The 19,417-nt window shown below is 38.6% G+C and overlaps 1 protein-coding gene across 1 annotated transcript in view; it reads right to left on the bottom strand.

Annotated features, from left to right (window-relative positions):
- minar1 (membrane integral NOTCH2 associated receptor 1) overlaps nt 1-19,417 on the bottom strand; it is a 37,227-nt gene that overhangs the window by 7,516 nt on the left and 10,294 nt on the right. Inside the window, exon 3 of the mRNA XM_083559099.1 lies at nt 11,762-12,016. Coding sequence (XP_083415225.1) covers nt 11,762-12,016 — 255 coding nt within the window. The remainder of the gene's footprint in view (nt 1-11,761; nt 12,017-19,417) is intronic.

The following is a 19,417-nucleotide window of genomic DNA, read 5'->3' as shown; positions in this document are numbered from 1 at the left end:
AACATTGGAGGTGGATTTAAACTGTTTTATCATGGTGTGGATGGAAAGAGAAATGGTGTAGGGGTGATTCTGAAGGAAGAGTACAGTAAGAGTGTAGTGGAGGTGAAGAGAGTTTCTGATAGGGTGATGATCGTGAAGGTGGAGGTTGAAGGGATGATGATAAATGTCATCAGTGCCTATGCTCCACAAGTTGGCTGTGAGATGGAGGAGAAGGAAAGAGTCTGGAGTGAATTAGATGAAGTGGTAGATGGTGTACCTAGGAAAGAACGATTGGCGATTGGGGCAGACTTTAATGGGCATGTAGGTGAAGGGAACAGAGGTGATGAGGAGGTGATGGGTAGGTATGGTTTTAAGGAGAGGAATGTGGAAGGGCAGATGGTGGTAGATTTTGCAAAAAGGATGGAAATGGCAGTGGTGAACACGTATTTTAAGAAGAAGGAGGATCATAGGGTGACGTATAAGAGTGGAGGAAGGTGCACACAGGTGGATTATGTTCTGTGTAGGAGATGCAACCTGAAGGAGATTGGAGACTGTAAGGTGTTGGCGGGGGACAGTGTAGCTAGACAGCATCGGATGGTGGTCTGTAGGATGGTTTTGGAGGCGAAGAAGAAGAGGAGGAAAGTTAGGTTTGAAAGAAGAATAAGATGGTGGAAACTGAAGGAGGAAGAGTGAAGTGTGAGGTTCAGGGAAGAGGTCAGACAGGGGCTTGGTGGTGGTGAAGAGGTGCCGGATGATTGGGCAACTACTGCAGGAGTGATGAGGAAGGCAGCTAGAAAAGTACTTGGTGTGACATCTGGAAATAGAAAGCAAGACAAGGAGACGTGGTGGTGGAATGAGGAAGTGCAGGAGAGCATTAAGGGAAAGAGGTTGGCAAAACAGAAGTGGGATCGACAGAGTGATGAGAAAAGTAGGCAGGAGTACAAGGAGATGCGGCAGCAGGTGAAGAGGGATGTGGCGAAAGCCAAGGAAAAGGCATATGAGGAGCTGTATAAGAGGTTGGACACTAAGGAAGGAGAAAAGGATTTATACCGATTGGCCAGGCAGAGGGACCGAGCTGGGAAGGATGTACTGCAAGTTAGAGCAATAAAGGATGGAGAGGGAAATGTGTTGACTAGTGAGGAGAGTGTGTTGAGAAGATGGAGGGAGTATTTTGAGCAGCTGATGAATGAGGAAAATCAGAGAGAGAGAAGATTGGAGGATGTGGAGTTGGTGAAGCAGGATGTAGATAGGATTAGTAAGGAGGAAGTGAGAGCAGCGATTAAGAGGATGAAGAATGGAAAGTCGGTTGGACCAGATGACATACCGGTAGAAGCGTGGAGATGTTTAGGAGAGATGGCAGTGGAGTTTTTAACCAGATTGTTTAACAGAATTCTGGAAGGGGAGAGGATGCCTGAGGAATGGAGAAGGAGTGTGCTGGTACCGATCTTTAAGCATAAGGGAGATGTGCAGACCTGCAGTAACTACAGGGGAATTAAGTTGATCAGTCACACCATGAAGTTATGGGAAAGAGTAGTGGAAGCCAGGCTGAGAGAAGAGGTGACCATCTGTGAGCAACAGTATGGTTTCATGCCGAGGAAGAGCACCACAGATGCCTTATTTGCTTTGAGGATGTTGATGGAGAAGTATAGAGAAGGACAGAAGGAGCTGCATTGTGTATTTGTGGATTTAGAGAAAGCGTACGACAGGGTACAGAGAGAGGAGTTGTGGTATTGTATGAGGAAGTCAGGTGTGCCAGAGAAGTATGTGAGGGTGGTGCAGGACATGTATGAGGACAGTGTGACGGCAGTGAAGTGTGCAGTAGGTACGACAGACTGGTTCAGGGTGAAGGTTGGACTGCATCAAGGATCGGCCCTGAGCCCTTTCCTGTTTGCAGTGGTGATGGACAGGTTGACGGACGAGGTCAGACAGGAGTCTCCCTGGACTATGATGTTTGCAGATGATATTGTGATTTGTGGTGAGAGTAGAGAGCAGGTTGAGAAGAGCCTGGAGAGGTGGAGATATGCGCTTGAGAGAAGGGGAATGAAAGTCAGTAGGAGTAAGACAGAGTACATGTGTGTGAATGAGCGGGAGGGCAGTGGAGTGATGCGGTTGCAGGGAGAAGAGGTGGAGAAGGTGGAGGAGTTCAGGTACCTGGGGTCAACAGTGCAAAGTAATGGAGAGTGTGTTAGAGAAGTAAAGAAAAGAGTGCAGGCAGGGTGGAGTGGGTGGAGAAGAGTGACAGGAGTGATTTGTGATAGTAGGGTATCTGCAAGAATGAAAGGGAAAGTTTATAGGACTGTGGTGAGACCTGCGATGTTGTATGGATTAGAGACAGTGGCATTGAGTAAAAGACAGGAGGTGGAGCTGGAGGTAGCAGAGCTGAAAATGTTAAGGTTTTCGTTGGGAGTGACGAGGATGGACAAGATTAGAAATGAGTTTATTAGAGGGACAGCACATGTAGGATGTTTTGGTGACAAGGTGAGGGAGGCGAGATTGAGATGGTTTGGACATGTGCAGAGAAGGGACATGAATTATATTGGTAGAAAAATGCTGAAGATGGAGCCACCAGGTAGGAGGAAAAGAGGAAGGCCAAGGAGGAGGTTCATGGATGTGGTGAGGGAAGACATGCAGGTAGTTGGTGTGAAAGAGGCAGATGTAGAGGACAGGGTGGTATGGAGACGGATGATCCGCTGTGGCGACCCCTAATGGGAGCAGCCGAAAGAAGAAGAAGAAGAAGAAGATTTCTTCATGTTATGAGTCCTCTGGTCTTCCTCACTTTCTTCGGAGTCAAGGCTTATTCCACCCGGGGTATGGCGGGAGCTGCATCAATCGGCCATACTTCCTGCAGCGCTTACCTTCTCCTTTTTCAAAAGCTAATGTTGCTACCATTGCTCACCCATTTTGTAGCTTCCTGGTTTATGCGACGTCGCCCGCCAATGACGCCATGACTTGCCTATTGGCCGGATTTTACACGTGATTCAAAACGTGAATAACGCATGGCGTTCCCAAAGCGTTTTTGACGCAGCTCTCTCGCTCTCTCTCTCTCTCTCTCTCTCTCTCCCTCTCTCTCTCTCTCTCTCTCTCTCTCTTTCTCTTTCTCTCTCTCAGGGAACTAGGGTTACATATGTAACCTAGTGATATTTTTATTTGTGTTAGTCCTGCTTATCATTTACAGTTTTAGCCTTATCATTGTTTTGCTGTTTATTGGTCACATTTTAGATTTTTTTAACCGGTTTTATTTGTCTGTCATTTTGGTTTTAAGAAATGTTAAAAAACTGGAACATCAGCGTGTCATTTGTTGAATGTTTGCTTGGAAAGTGGTAAGTGGGTAAGGTACATGGTTACTAATCATAAAATCAGGGTTCAAGCCAGAGTATCGCCAAGCTGCCACTCTTGGGCCCTTGAGCAAGGCCCTTGACCATTTGTGCTCCAGAGGTGCTTTGTCATCTCTGACCCCAGCTTACTAACATCACAAGGATATGCGAAGAAAGATCTCTATCTATCTATATCTATCTCTAAGATCTATCCATCTATCAAAAACAGTAGTGGATTCTGTACAAAGTAATGAATTTTTTTTCAAAACTATAATTATAGCATATAATTACAGACTTCTATAATTTTGTCATTTCTTATTAATATGTATAATTAACCATACTTTAAATTTAGTTGTGCTGGTTTACAGTGCAGATCATAGTAGGTAGTTGCAAATATGTCATCTTTTCATATTCTAACCCTGGTCTCTCCTGTTAAACTGGTCTGGACCCGTCATTGGTTTAACCTACAACATACAAACCCCTCCTAGTGGCCACTAAACTGTAGTGCAGCAGTTGCTAAAAGACAATTCAATAGTAGTAAATTTCACACTACAAAATATATGCTATACATGCACAATTCCCAACCTAATGTTCATGGGACCCCAAACACAGGCAAGTTCATTTGTTTTCAGCTTGCAATGCCACTGCAGCTACCTGCACCATTCTGATTACCCGGCTCTGGTCCACCAGGATTTGGAATGAAACTTACATTCGAAAGCCAGGGGCAGTAGTATGTACGTGCATTTTTTTTTACTCAGCCTTTTTTTAAATAGACGTGGGATGGTGGAACATGTGGGAGGATGTAATACACGGGCAGGTTCACTAATCGAGCAAATCCATAACTATAGTTGGCAAAGAGAGTTCAGAAATGTGAGCAAGATGTACAGTGTTAACATTGATGTCTCTGCATTGCAGGTTATAGGAAAGAATATGCTATAAGTTTACACTGTCATTAGCTGCTCCCTTTAACCATGCTTACACTAATGTACTTACTATTACTGTTGATCTTCAGGCTATTCAGTTTCCACACCAAAGACATGTGATTGAAAGATTTATTGTATTTGGAAACACATAACTGAATGAATATATATATATATATATATATATATATATATATATATATATATATATATATATATATATATATATATATATATATATTCAGTATCACACAAAAGTCAGTACACCCCGAACATTTCAGTAACCATGTTAGTATATCTCCTCAAGGGACAATACTAAAGAGATGAAACTTAGATATACTTTAGAATGTGCATCTTGTATAGCAGTACAGATTTACTGTCCTCTGTTAATAACTCAACATACAGCCAATATTGTCTAAATAGGTGGCAACAAAAGTGAGTACACCCTAAGTGAACATGCCAAAACCGTGTCCAAAATTTCATTATGTTGTGTGAGCAACATTGTTATCTTGCACTGCCTTCCTTCTGGGCATGGAATTCACCAGAGTTGCACAGGTTGTTGCTGGGGTCTTCTTCCACTCCTCCATAATGACATCACAGAGCTGCTGGATGTTAGACAAATGGCGCTTCTCCATCTTCCGCTTGAGGATGTTCCACAGGTGCTTAATATGGTTTAGGTCTGAAGACATACTCGCCCACTCCATCACCTTCACCTTCAGCTTCTTCAGCAAGGCAGTTGTCATCTTGGCGGTGAGTTTGGGGTTGTTATGATGTTGATAAACTGCAGTTCAGCCAAGTTCCTGAATGGAGGACATCAAGTTCTGCTTCAGAATGTCACAGTACATGTTGGAATCCATGTTTCCCTCAAATGAACCACAGCTCCCCAATACCACAAGCACTCATGTAGCCCCAGAATATGATGCTACCACAACCATGCGTGACTGTAGGCAAGAAACAATTTTCTGGATCCTCATCACCAGGGCGTCACCACACTTGCTGGACACTATCTGAGCCAAACAAGTTTATCTTAGTCTTATCAGACCACAGGACATTAGCAATATCTACCATCACCCTTTCACATTTTCACTTGGTCTCCTAAGCACACAACATGTCTACCTTTCTGCGCTCATATCATATCAGCTAACTCTCTCCTGTTACCAGTCATAGTACCAAGATTTAAAGTGCCCACCTGAACCTCCAGACTTCTAAACTTTTACTTTCCCCGCTTTCTCTGTAAATGTCGGCCTCTTCTCCTTCTCCTCCTTCTTTCAACAGTAGCCCAATTTCTACTGGTACCCTGTTGGCTAACAATACCTGTGGCGGTTGTTGGTTACCCGGGCCTATAACCGATCTGGTATGAAATCATCTGTGATTTTGCAAGTGTTTTACGCTGGATGCCCTTTTTAACACAAGCCTCCCTATTTATCTGGGTTTGGGACCTGCACTAGGATGTTTATTTTTCAAGGCATACATTTTGTATGTAGTACATACACTATATAGGCAAATATATGTTAATGCAGAATCTTGCATTTGACAGTAAAAAAAAAGTCTGATTAGAATTTCCATATTCAGATAATATTAAAAAAATATCCATATCAATATATAGGATAATAATTAAAATTATTTTGTTTATTATTTACCATCATCTATCTATAAGTTAGTTGGAGACTGTGTAACATATAGTACATATAGTGTGATAAACGTATTAGGCTTTTATTATTCTTTATTAAATATACTCATACCTAGAGCTCCGGCAATGAGGTTAAAAAAGATGTATTTATACCTGTTAAAAAATCTTGACTCAAACCTGTAATCTAATCAAAACAGCTGATTACTTATTTTATTAAATTTTTAAGTTTATGGATATTTTAAGGGTAATTATCTAAATACTGTTTGCAGGGCACAACAAGAAATAAGAATAAAAGAGAGACTCATAGTGAATAAAATGTTCACCATTTACTTAACCATCATTAAATAACAAGGCATTAAAAGATTTTTGGTGTTGTTTTCAACATAAAGCAATAATATAATAGTATTGTCCTGTATTAAGGTTTTTTTTTTTCTTTTCTTTTTTTTTTTTATACATATTTTATTTTCTTTTTAAAATATGTTTTTCCTGCTCATATTTTTTTTTCTTTTTTTTATGGGGACTAATCTTTCATATTTGCTAAACATATTTCCATTTTTTCTTAATTTTTCTTCATTCTTCATGTCGTTTTATGGATTCATATTTATTCCGCTGTTCAATCTAAAACAGAAAACAGAAAAGTCTGTAAAATAGAAAAAATCTATTAATAAATATTACATATTAATAATAAAGATTTGTAAAATAATAATTGCATCATCTACATGAGTGACCATTTCAAATGCTTTATGCACAAAATCTTTCAAATCATCAGGACTCAGTGAACATGCACAACCCCCAACACCACTGACAAACGTGTCATAAAAATGTGCAGGAAGGAAATGGAAGGAAATGCTCACACTTTTCAGTTTCAATTTATTTCTTATCTCCAGTTTATTAAAGTTTGACCCTTAAGTCAAGAAAACAGAACAGCTATTAATTTGGAATGGCTTCATTCAGTAATGTGCAGATTTCGATCCACAGCATTTTGTGCATTCTTACGATGTTACCAAAACCAAATAATGTGTGAAAAATTTGCCCTTTTGATACAGACAAGATTTTTTTTCCTATAATTTATGGTGTTTTTGGCACTCCTGTCTTTCCATACACAAATGGAAAACTGCCTTGTATAATGGATATGGTATGTTTTTCCTACTTACTTTTGTAATAGTTGAAGAAAATATTATTTGGCTTTTTTCCCCACCCGAAATTCCTTTTAAAATTGCAAAACGTTAAAATTGAAACCGAGCTACTGTATAATTAATTTTTTTTATTTTTCTGCCTGAACTTCTACTAAGTTACTTGTTTTTCAATTCTAATCTTTTTTTTGTTTGTGCTTTAAAATAATTTATAGCATCTAGTTGCTCCCATTGTGAAGACAGTTGAGCTAACAATCTTTCTCTCCCACACCACCAGACACACAGGGTATTAGCTCTTTTGTCTCTAGTAATCTTAGCGTAATCTTGCATCTTGCAGTTCGTAAAAAAGGAGCAATCAGAATTTTTTCCTATTAGAAAAAAAACATACCCCAATTACATCCTGGAGGAGATTAGCAATCAATAGTTTGGAAGGTCACCAGGTGGCTTCTTAATGCAACATCATGGGGAACTAGCGATCTCCTGGCAACAGTATGAATGTAGTCACATTACAAAGTCAGTCAGATTACATCCAGGATTTGTTTCTTTTATTCCAGGATGAATGCCCATTGCTTTAATTATAGTTTCTCAGCAGTGTCTTCGTTCTACAGATTTGGAGAACAAACATTGATGTTAATTGGAAAATAATACATTTACAGGGTGAAAGCATCAACAACTGATGAAAGCCTGCTCTGAGCTGCTTTCTGTTTTGACAATTATCACTGTTCTGAGTTGCCTTGCAAAAGAATGAATGGGCATAATTTTAAATGCATGCAGCTGTACATCATTGATTTCCATGCAACTACATGGCCTGGATCAAACTGAAAGCCTTTTGCACCTATTTAATGGAATGATGGCTGGTCGTAATATCAGAAGGGAACGCTAAAATCTATTTACAGCTCAATAATAAAATGATTAGGAGACAGCAAGCATTATATCACTTATATTATTGGCAGAACAGCATAATAAGAATAGTACAGGGCAAACCATTACATATAGACATGCGTGGCAGCTATGCTTATTGCTTCTAATGCAAATCTTTATTTTTAATTTCTAGGGTATCTCTTGTTGAAGCACCTGAAATGACAAGCTGCATGAATCGACAATCTGGGCTAAAAAAGAAATGAGCCTCTATTCATACTATTGGTGGTGGTGCTATGTTTGTTTTGGCATAAATCCAAAATAATCTGCTTTGATACAACACATTTTCAGTTTTAAAATACATTATATATTACAAAAATAATAAAAAAATAATAAAATAATACATTATAGGGGTTCACTCATGGTAGCCTATTTATACTAGCCCCCCAATGCATCTACTTTCTAATGAAAGCATAGATTTGCCAAATTGTCTTGTGCAAAATAAGTATAGATATGTGCACCCATTCAATGTGACCCTTTATCTTCAGCACTTAATGCATTCTAAATGTAATCCTATTCTGTAGTGCAAAGCATCAGACGAGGCCTGAGTGTGCTTTTCATTTACTAAAGAATGACGTGTTGTGTTGTGCTGAGCAGAGCTGTGCCTTGCAGTTTTTTGTACAGTATAAGAAAAAGCAGCCTCTAAAGTAAATCCTCGCAATCAAGTGCAATACACACTGACTATGATGTTAGCCCACTTTCCAGGCCCCTCACAAGAGCACAGTGCAGTGGCTGAGGATGCATTTCTCATTTCTCCTTGCATTAACTGAGAATTACAGGGTCAGTGGGTTGCTCTCCTGATGGCACCATTTTTCAGGCTTTAATTCCATTGAAGCAGAACAAGTGCAGTTCATTTGACCATCGAAAGCCTTCAGCTTTCTCAAATATCGAGCAGTAGTCAAGTGATGGACGAGCACTAGGGCTGTACAGTTTTCCAAATACGCTGCACATCTTGATGCATGATCAGGGATGAAAAGGATTCATGGCCATTAATGAGTTACCATAATAGATGTTAAAGCTGTAGTTGACGCAGTACAACACACACCCCATTCACTGACATTGAATGGCTTAGAGGGCACGCCCACTTAACAAGGACTGACAGTCATACAGGATACTTCTCAAAAAGAAAATGCTAAAGATAATAATAGATCCTAGCTGCACTAGCAACAAAAGAAACTGGGTGTGTTAGCGTGTGATATTGGACTTTATAAGACGAATACAAAAGCATCCAGATCTATTAAGCAAACTTTCAGGCACCTCTTATGCTCGGTATGCACTGTATTATAATCACAAAACATTTGTACCTTATTTCACAAGTGTTATGTGGAATAAAACTACCTAAAAGCAGATAAAGACATTCAGTTTAGAAATATTCACGTTTTAATTCCTATTTGATGATTTCATCAATTTCCTTTAGACTTCCAGATTTTTCAGTTTCAAATTCTTGTTAATGGTAACAAGACTGTGTCACAGTCAGACTACTGTAAAAATAAATAAACAAATAAATGAATAATACATAGACTTCCTTAGTACACACTTATTATATTAAGATAAATATACACAAACGTACATCTAAATTCTGGTTGTTAATTGGAATTTACTTTTTATTTATCATTAACCTTTAATACCATTCCTTTCAAACCAGAGAACAGAGAACAGAAAACATAATTTTTAACCATCGGAAGTCATCGAATTCAAAATGATTTTATTTATTTGCCTAATTGTACATGAGTTGTTGAAATTTGAATTAACCTAATAAATTCTATTGACTAGTTAAACTAATATTTTCAGGCACCTAATACTAAATATAAACTTTAAAATTCATTCATTTAAATGATTTCCATCACTAAAAAGTTTCAAGAATTTTTTACCTGCCGGCCAACTTTTACAGTCTGCTCTTTGTTAACCATGATGCCACTGATGCAGTGGATTAAAATTTGGTTAAAATCTACTAGAATGTGTCTTTAATGCTCACAAATGCTGAATTGTTCTAAAGTGTTGCTTGTTAATGCCTAAAGTCTGCCTAAAGTATGAACTGTAATTCTTTTTCCAAACTATCGATCACTGCAAGCTTCTCTATTAAGCCCAAAAGGATCTCCAAAGTCATTATTAACTTCAACCCCTTGTGTCTTTACCTTTAAGACCATTCCAATCATAACAATATGCAGCTAAACAACTACCCCTTAGGATATACAGTGGGTACGGAAAGTATTTAGACCCCCTTAAATTTTTCACTTTTTGTTATATTGCAGCCATTTGCTAAAATCATTTAAGTTCATTTTTTTTCCTCATGAATGTACACATAGCACCCCATACTGACAGAAAAACACAGAATTGTTGACCTTTTTGCAGATTTATTAAAAAAGAAAAACTGAAATATCACATGGTCCTAAGTATTCAGACCCTTTGCTGTGGCACTCAAATATTTAACTCAGGTGCTCTCCATTTCTTCTGATCATCCTTGAGATGGTTCTACACCTTCATTTGAGTCCAGCAATTTTTGATTATACTGATTAGACTTGATTGGGAAAGCCACACACCTGTTTATATAAGACCTTACAGATCACAATGCATGTCAGAGCAAATGAGAATCATTAAGGTCAAAGGAACTGCCTGAAGAGCTCAGAGACAGAATTGTGGCAAGGCACAGATCTGGCCAAGGTTCCAAAAATTTTATTGCTGCACTTAAGGTTCCTAAGAGCACAGTGGCCTCCATAATCCTCAAATGGAAGATGTTTGGGACGACCAGAACCATTCCTAGAGCTGGCCGTCCGGCCAAACTAAGCTATCGGGGGAGAAGAGCCTTGGTGAGAGAGGTAAAGAAAAACCCAAAGATCACTGTGGCTGAGCTCCAGAGATGCAGTCGGGAGATGGGAGAAAGTTGTAGAAAGTCAACCATCACTGCAGCCCTTCACCAGTGGGGCTTTATAGCAGAGTGGCCCGACGGAAGCCTCTCCTCAGTGCAGGACACATGAAAACCCGCATGGAGTTCTCCAAGATGGTGAGAAATAAGATTCTCTGGTCTGATGAGACCAAGATAGAACTTTTTGGCCTAAATTCTAAGCGGTATGTGTGGAGAAAACCAGGCACTGCTCATCACCTGTCCAGTATAGTCTCAACAATGAAGCATGGTGGTGGCAGCATCATGCTGTGGGGGTGTTTTTTAGCTGCAGGGACAGGACGACTGGTTGCAATCAAGGGAAAGATGAATGCGGCCAAGCACAGGGATATCCTGGACGAAAACCTTCTCCAGAGTGCTCTGGACCTCAGACTGGGCTGAAGGTTAACCTTCCAACAAGACAATGACCCTAAGCACACAGCTAAAATAACGATGGAGTGGCTTCACAACAACTCCGTGACTGTTCTTGAATGGCCCAGCCAGAGCCCTGACTTAAACCCAATTGAGCATCTCTGGAGAGACCTAAAAATAGCTGTCCACCAACGTTTACCGTCCAACTTGACAGAACTGGAGAGGATCTGCAAGGAGGAATGGCAGAGGATCCCTGAATCCAGGTGTGAAAAACTTGTTGCAGCCTTCCCAAAAAGACTCCTGGCTGTATTAGATCAAAAGGGGGCTTCTACTAAATACTGAGCAAAGGGTCTGAATACTTAGGACCATGTGATATTTCAGTTTTTCTTTTTTAATAAATCTGCAACAGTGTCAACAATTCTGTGTTTTCCTGTCAATATAGGGTGCTATGTGTACATTAATGAGGAAAAGAAATGAACTTAAATGATTTTAGCAAATGGCTGCAAAATAAAAAAGAGTGAAAAATTTAAGGGGGTCTGAATACTTTCCGTACCCACTGTATATAGTAGATTGATTAAAATGAACATGCTGGCTAGGGTCTAAATGGAAAGTCTCACCTGTAGGTCCAGCACACTGAGTTTATTCTTGTCTCCTGAGTTGCGTTTAAATTCCTCTATGGTCCAGGAGGGTTGTGGACGTTTGCTCTCAGTCAGACCAGTCAAACGCAGGTCTGTGTACAAAGGACTTCCCTTCACATGCGACTTGACAGAAGGGGGAAAATGATGGGGGCTGAACACTTGCTCCACCAGGTATGACTCCTTTGGGACCTTGGATGACCGGTGTGCCTGGTGGGGGTCATACTGCCGATCTGTCTGTTGGAGAATAACGGGAAATATCAGAAAAATGGATTTCACATGATTGTATTTTACCTGTGGTATTCTGAGTAACCAAGGGAGTAGGTTAGAGTGCTGGAACAGTACTCTCTCTGAATGCATTATTGATATCGCCTACTTTGTAAAATAGGAATAATTAAAGAGTCTAAGTTTGCTTTTGACCTACAAGGTGTTCAATTAAGCGAACTAATTCAGCTGTTTAGGCTGTTTCTAAAGCCCCTTTTTTTCCACAACCGCAGTAAGTGCTATAGTCGCCATACTGAGGATGGACAACACCAACACAGCAGGATGGAATACAGCAGTAGTCATAGGCAGCTTGAATCAGCTATAACACTAGGAAATGCAGGAAAACAAGTTTTTAGCTTTGTAGGTATACAACTACCTGGAGACATGACTCTGTAATATTCGTGTTGTGTTTGCAGAAATGATTTCTGGCTTGTTTATGGTGCAAAAATTTTGTTTATTATCCCTTACATTTTTTTTTTTTTATATATATATTTTCTCCTCATGTTTTTTTTTTGCTATCTCAAAATACATATGATATTCATACCTGACCTTCTCCTTGGCTTAATAATTGCAAGCCAAGATTAGTATTAAAGGGGACAATGACAATGCAAAACTTTTGAGTACAACCATGTCAATAATTGCATTGCAGTGCAGCACGAATGTAACCTACTTATTCATCGGCATTTAGTTGAGGTGTATGAGGTGAACAATGCAGTAAAAAATATGCTTTTTGGTGTTACACATTGCAAAATGAAAATCAATGCTTTATGTCTATTGAATTTAACATATTTGCCTGGTGTTCTGATAAAAGTGACTAATATCTATGCAACCATCTCCATAATAGTTCAACAAAAAAATACAAAACATCAACAAAAAATTTAGTTTTTAATTGTATTAAGTCAGCTAAGACATTTTGGGTGTCAAATCATTGCTTCTCTATTTTTTGACTGCCAGCTAATGTCTCTAACATTTTATATAAATCATTAATTTGGAAGACACTATTTTCCAATGTAAGTCTCAAATCTAAATATTTAATAATGTCACAAAGTTTTGCAAGTATACAATTTATGACTTAAGCCTAATCTATATTTCCACTCAGGCTGGAAAGACATTTAAAATGGAGTAGAAAGTAGCAGTATTATTAATCTCATTGTCTAAGAAGCTATATGTTTTCTAATATGTCATAGAAATAGTAAAGTATCATTTTGAGTTGATCTCTGTGATTCAGGCAATACAAAGTCTGTCAGTTGAATCTTCTTCTTTTTCGTCATGCTATATGTATTTTCATTGCAAAATCAATGGTTAATGGCTAGAATTAACGGTAACTAACATGATAACTATATTAGGTAATCCACTGATACACTGACACTGAGACCAGATAGAGAAAAGTCATAGAAGCATTTTTCTTTCATCAAAAATCTTTCAATGAAATATTTACCATTAGACAAATTAATTTTGTAAAATTCTCCTGAGATCAGGCCAAAGTACCATAATTTTATTTGAATAGATGAAAACCATTTACATGTTATCCCCTTGTGTTTACTGCAAGCTCTTCTGTCTAAGGGACAGCTAGGATTCTCCTATTTCTTCTAAAAAACTGCTTTTTGAAGCTTGATTTGTGTGATCTATTAATTTATTCTTTTAATAGAATGTTACAGTATGATAACTAGTAGAGCATAAGACTCATAAGTTTGGGATTGTGGGCAGGAGGTTTATATAGGAAGCTTTGGACAAGTGCTTATGGTTAAAGTTCTAGGCTGTTGAGCAGATGGTTGAAAGAAAAAAATCTCAGATTTTTTAGCCTGCCACAGTTGAGCAAGGCCCTTAAATGGCTTTCAGGGGTGCATACTCCAACTTCCAAGCTGGGATATTACAAGAAAAGCAATTAGTCATACTGTGATGCAATTAGTTGAACAAATAATTATAATATGCGATATATATATATATATATATATATATATATATATATATATATATATATATATATATATATATATATATATATATATATTATATATGTTTATAGTGACAATAAAGTCTAGATTCCTTTTAGGTCTTCCTTTTATTACTGCATCAAGCCAATGAATGCCATGTCCAGCTGGCCCCTGGGTTTGAGCATCACTAGCTTTTCTTTGTTTATATGGTTAAAGCCACTACCTTGGTGAATAACTGCTTAATTTTTAGCTAGTATGCCAGACACGCTGTGTTATTGGTAGCAGAGATAAAAATGATAGATGTTGCAAAAGAGTACAACAAAATTACATAGAATACAGCCAACAGCAGCTGGCTTCATCTTATGAAGATAAGACACGGATCATGACGTGTAGAGGACAATCACAAGCAGATGGGTTTAAATGGATGCAAACAGCCCTCGTGTTATTCAAGATCAGCTCATTAGTTTCTGGTTGAAATGAAAGAAATGTAAGATACAAAAGGCTGTAAGAGCCTTAGAGCAGATTTTCATGCCTGGGATATGTAAAGAATAAAAAAAGAATCATGTGGTGTGCTAATAGAAGAAAATAGTCCACAAAATGTTTTATTCCCTTTAAGTAACAGTGACTTTGGGCATTTTTTTTTTTTTTTATCATTAGTAAACCACTCACCAGACTTATAAACAATGTATAGTTACATTTAATACTGTGGAATTTCCCATAGATGTGTTAGCCCTTATTTATTACATGCTGTATTGTATTGTATTTTATAGAGTAATTGCCTTACCAGTCTCTATTTGCTATTCGATATCTTTTTCTCCTTAGCTTTCTAATTTGAATTTGAGGTGCAAATGCACACCTAGCATAAGATTTCTATGTGCTTTTTAAACGTTCAATTCCACACTTAGTTCTAATGTTTCCAATGTTGTAATGCTGTTTTAATAACCTTAACTCCTCTGAAAAATTGTTTCACTGAATTCTGAAGTGTGGTTGTGGAGGATTGTGCTCATTCAGCCACAAGGGCATAAAGTCAGGTACTGATGTAGGCTGAGGAAGCCTCAGGTGCAGTCAGCATTCTAATGAATCCAAAAGATGTTCAATAGGGTTAAGGTCAAAGTTCTATTGCAGACCACTGTCTTCCACTCCAACCCATGCAAACCATATCTTTATATTGGTTTGTGCACATAGGCATTGTTATGCTGGACCAGATTTGGGTCTCCTAGTTCAAGTGAAAGGAAAATGTTATGCTACTGCATTTAGAGACACCCTTTGCAATGTGCCTCCAAATGTGTGGTAACAGGAAAAACCATAACTGCCTGGAAATTTCAAGTGTCCCAATACTTTTGTCTATATTGTAAACCTGATACTCCTTCCTTAAATGTTAAATAAAGGTCTCTTCACAGAAAGCTTTATGTAATACAAAATGATATAAAATGATAAAAAGCAATTATCTAATTACCTAGCGCTTGTGATGCCCACAAAACTTCAGAAAAATCCTTTTTAAAAGGCAAAAATAAAACTTGCTATATAAATTACACGTATTGCAGAACTTTACCCTTTTATTGCAATTCCAGAAACCTTTTTTTTTTTTTACAGATGCATGATGACATGCTGACATGTGGTCCTTACTAAAGTTTTTGTTTAGGCCTGGGGGAGGAATGTGCTCTGGTATATTTGGAAAATGCCAGATGATGAAGCACAGTAGGGGGTAAAATTCAATTCAATTCAATGAATTTTTATTTGTATAGCACTTTTAACAATGAACATTGTCTCAAAGCAGCTTTACACAGATAATGTGGTGTACAGCTCACTGTATATTGAAACATACCAGATCTGTCTCATATGTCTTTTTGAAAAGCTAGACACTCACAAGACTGACACAGGATTGTTTTAAGTTTTTTTTTTACTAGCTCTAAAGTGCAAACCCAGCCAATAGGGTTGGACAAGCCAGTCTTAGTGCTGGTCCCAAGCCTGGATAAATGGGGACGGTTGCTTTAGGAAGGGCATCCAGCGTAAAACATGTGCCCAATCAAATATTAGGATCAGGATTCAGAATTTCATACCGGATCAGTTGAGGCCTGGGTTACCAACGACCGCCACAGGTATCGTTAGCCAACAGGGTACCGGTGGAAATTAGGCTACCGCTGGCCGAAGGAGGAGAAGGAGAGGAGGAAGACGTCTACAGAGACAGCAAAAAATAGAGTAGAGGTTCGGGTTGGTAAATTAAATGTTGCTACTATGACTGGTAAAGGGAGAGCGGTAGCTGATATGATAGAGAAGAGAAGGCCAGGAACATTGGAGGTGGGTTTAAACTGTTCTATCATGGTGTAGATGGAAAGAGAAATGGTGTAGGGGTGATTCTGAAGGAAGAGTACAGTAAGGGTGTAGTGGAGGTGAAGAGAGTTTCTGATAGGGTGATGATAAATGTCATCAGTGCTTATGCTCCACAAGTGGGTTGTGAGATGGAGAAGAAAGAAAAATTCTGTAGTGAGTTAGATAGAGTGGTAGAAGGTGTACCTAGGAATGAACGATTGGTGATTGGGGCAGACTTTAATAGGCATGTAGGTGAAGGGAACAGAGGAGTAGGTGATGGATAGGTATGGCCTTAAGGAAAGGAATGTGGAAGGGCAGATAGTGGTAGATTTTCCTGAAGGACGAAAATGGCAGTGGTGAACACTTATTTTAAGGAGAAGGAGGAGCATAGGGTGACGTATAAGAGTGGAGGAATGTGCACACAGGTGGACTATGTACTATGCAGGAGATGCAACCTGAAAGAGATTGGTGACTGTAAGGTGTTGGCAGGGAACAGTGTAGCTAGACAGCATCGGATGGTGGTCTGTAGGATGGTTTTGAAGGTGAAGAAGAAGAGGAGGAGAGTGAGGCCTAAAAGAGGAATAAGATGGTAAAAACTGAAGGAGGAAGACTGTTGTGTGAGATTCAGGGAAGTGGTCATACAGGGGCTCGGTGGTGGTGAAGAGGTGCTGGATGATTGGGCAACTACTGCAGAAGTGATAAAGCATACAGCTAGAAGGGTACTTGATGTGACATCTGGGAATAGAAAGGAAGACAAAGAGATGTGGTGGTGGAATGAGGAAGTGCAGGAGAGCATAAGGAGAAAAAGGTTGGCAAAACAGAATTGGGATCAGCAGAGAGATAAGAAAAGTAGGCAGAAGTACAATGTGATGCTGCAGCAGGTGAAGAGGGATGTGGTGAAAACCAAAGAAAAGGCATATGAGGAGCTTGTATGAGAAGTTGGACGCTAAGGAAGGAGAAAAGGATTTGTACCGATTGGCCAGGCAGAGGAACCGAGCTGGGAAGGATGTGCTGCAGGTTAGAGCAATGAAGGATGGAGATGGAAATGTGTTGACTAGTGAGGAAAGTGTGTTGAGAAGGTGTGGGAATATTTTAAGCAGCTGATGAATGAGGAAAATGAGAGAGAGAGAAGGTTGGATGTTATGGAGACGGTAAAGCAAGAAGTGGATAGGATTAGTAAGGCAGAAGTGAGAGCAGTGATTAAGAGGATGAAAAATGGAAAGTCGGTAGGACCAGATGACATACCAGTAGAAGCATGAGATGTGAGGGTGGTGCAGGACATGTATGACAGCAGTGAAGTGTGCAGTGGGAACAACAGACTGGTTTACGGTGTAGGTTAGATTGCATCAAGGATCGGCTCTGAGCCCCTTCCTGTTAGCAGGGGTGATGGACAGCGGGATTGACTAAAAGACAGGAGGTGGAGCTGAAGAAAAAGACTAGCTCTAAAGTGCTGCTGAAAAGATGCTGTGGCAAATAAAACCTATTAATAAGTCTGCTTTCATGCTCCAAAATATATATTAAAATATAAATATTCACTGCTTCTTTACATACTATTTGTATGACTTAAATATTTGAACCACCTTGGTTTATAACTAAAAAGGTATATGGCAAAAATATAAAAACACAGCACAACCTATCCTCCTTTCATGCATGGGCATTTCTTCTTAATTGAATGGCTATGTAAGGTAGGAAGTTTTTAATTTGCATATTAATAGAATGCATGTTAATAACAAAATGGTAAAACCTCTTTGACCGTTTCCTATATATATTTTTTTTCCTGCTCAGTTTGTTCTGGAACTGCTACCTAAACTAATCCACACACTAGTCCATATATAAGAGAACTGATGAACTTTAAAACAAAAACTAAGTGATTTAAGTAGGCAAGTACCTGACAGTCTTTCACATGCAGACTTACTGATTAAAAGAGACTCCATGGACATGACAGTCTGATTGGCATCTAACATCATTAATGCTAAACTACTAATCAGTTATACATGGCAGCGTGTAACATGGAACAAGGCAGGTTAAAAATTATATGCTTTAATTATATGAGTGTCAAGGAAAACCAGAAGAAGTGAGCACATATAGATGTTAAAGTACATTCGGTAATGCTGGGTCTTGTAGAAGGTGATAACTTCAAGGACATGCATACAACTGTTTAATGCAAGAGAACATGAAAAAAAGAGTATGCCACCCACAAGGCACTCTTTCTCTTAACGCTGCCTGATATTATGTCTAGCTATGCTGGCTGCTGAGGATGCCATCCATTTTAGCTCATAGTGGCAACAAACAAGACATTTCTAAGATTCATTCCTCCACATTCACCATCATTTTATTTTCAATCAACTGCCTGCATCCAAATAAAGAGGCCTATAGAGTTTGATTCACTTCGGTAACATCATAAATTTTAAAAGGTTATTTCATTACAACTTTATTTTTAAAGTAAATGAAAAAAAAAAAATCATTAAAGTATTGCATCTCTGTTTATAAAACTGAAGCACAATATGTCTATGATATAACATTATAACATAATGAATGGTCAGTTTGGGCTAATTCGTTCTTTGTCCAAAACTCCTGCGAAGTGTTAAAATGACCTGCTAGGCCTAGTCTTGCTTGTGAAATAAAAAACAGCATGATGCACTACTGATAGTTTTGTAACAGAGTGTCAAGCAGACTGCAGAGTGGGCATATTAAAAATGTCAGGTATTGGAGCTGTGCAGAAAGGTTATTTGGAGGTCAGGATTTTTGCAGGGCAGATTTTCCTTGAGGGCATGCACTTTTAAGATTTTGGATGTTTTGAGACAGATTAAGGTTCACCTCGGGTAAAAACTCACAAAGCTGAAAGATAGGGTAGACAGACTGGCGAGTTAATGTTGAATTACCGCTGTGAATGCAAATCTGTAATTAATTGTGCTCACTTATGCTAGAAGGTTCCCATTTGCATGGGAAGTGTACACATTATGACCTTGATTATGGTTTGCACAAAGGCCTGTAATTAAAAAAACTTTTTTTGCATGTTCATTCTGTCATATATATATATATATATATATATATATATATATATATATATATATATATATATATATATATATATATATATATATTATACGGTGGCCGAGAAGTGCAAAAC

The sequence above is a fragment of the Silurus aristotelis genome (genome assembly GCF_946808225.1).
Source record: "Silurus aristotelis genome assembly, chromosome: 13".
NCBI lineage: Eukaryota > Metazoa > Chordata > Actinopteri > Siluriformes > Siluridae > Silurus > Silurus aristotelis.
The sequence above is the reverse complement of the archived record's forward strand: the minus strand, read 5'-3'. Positions and strand labels throughout refer to the sequence as shown.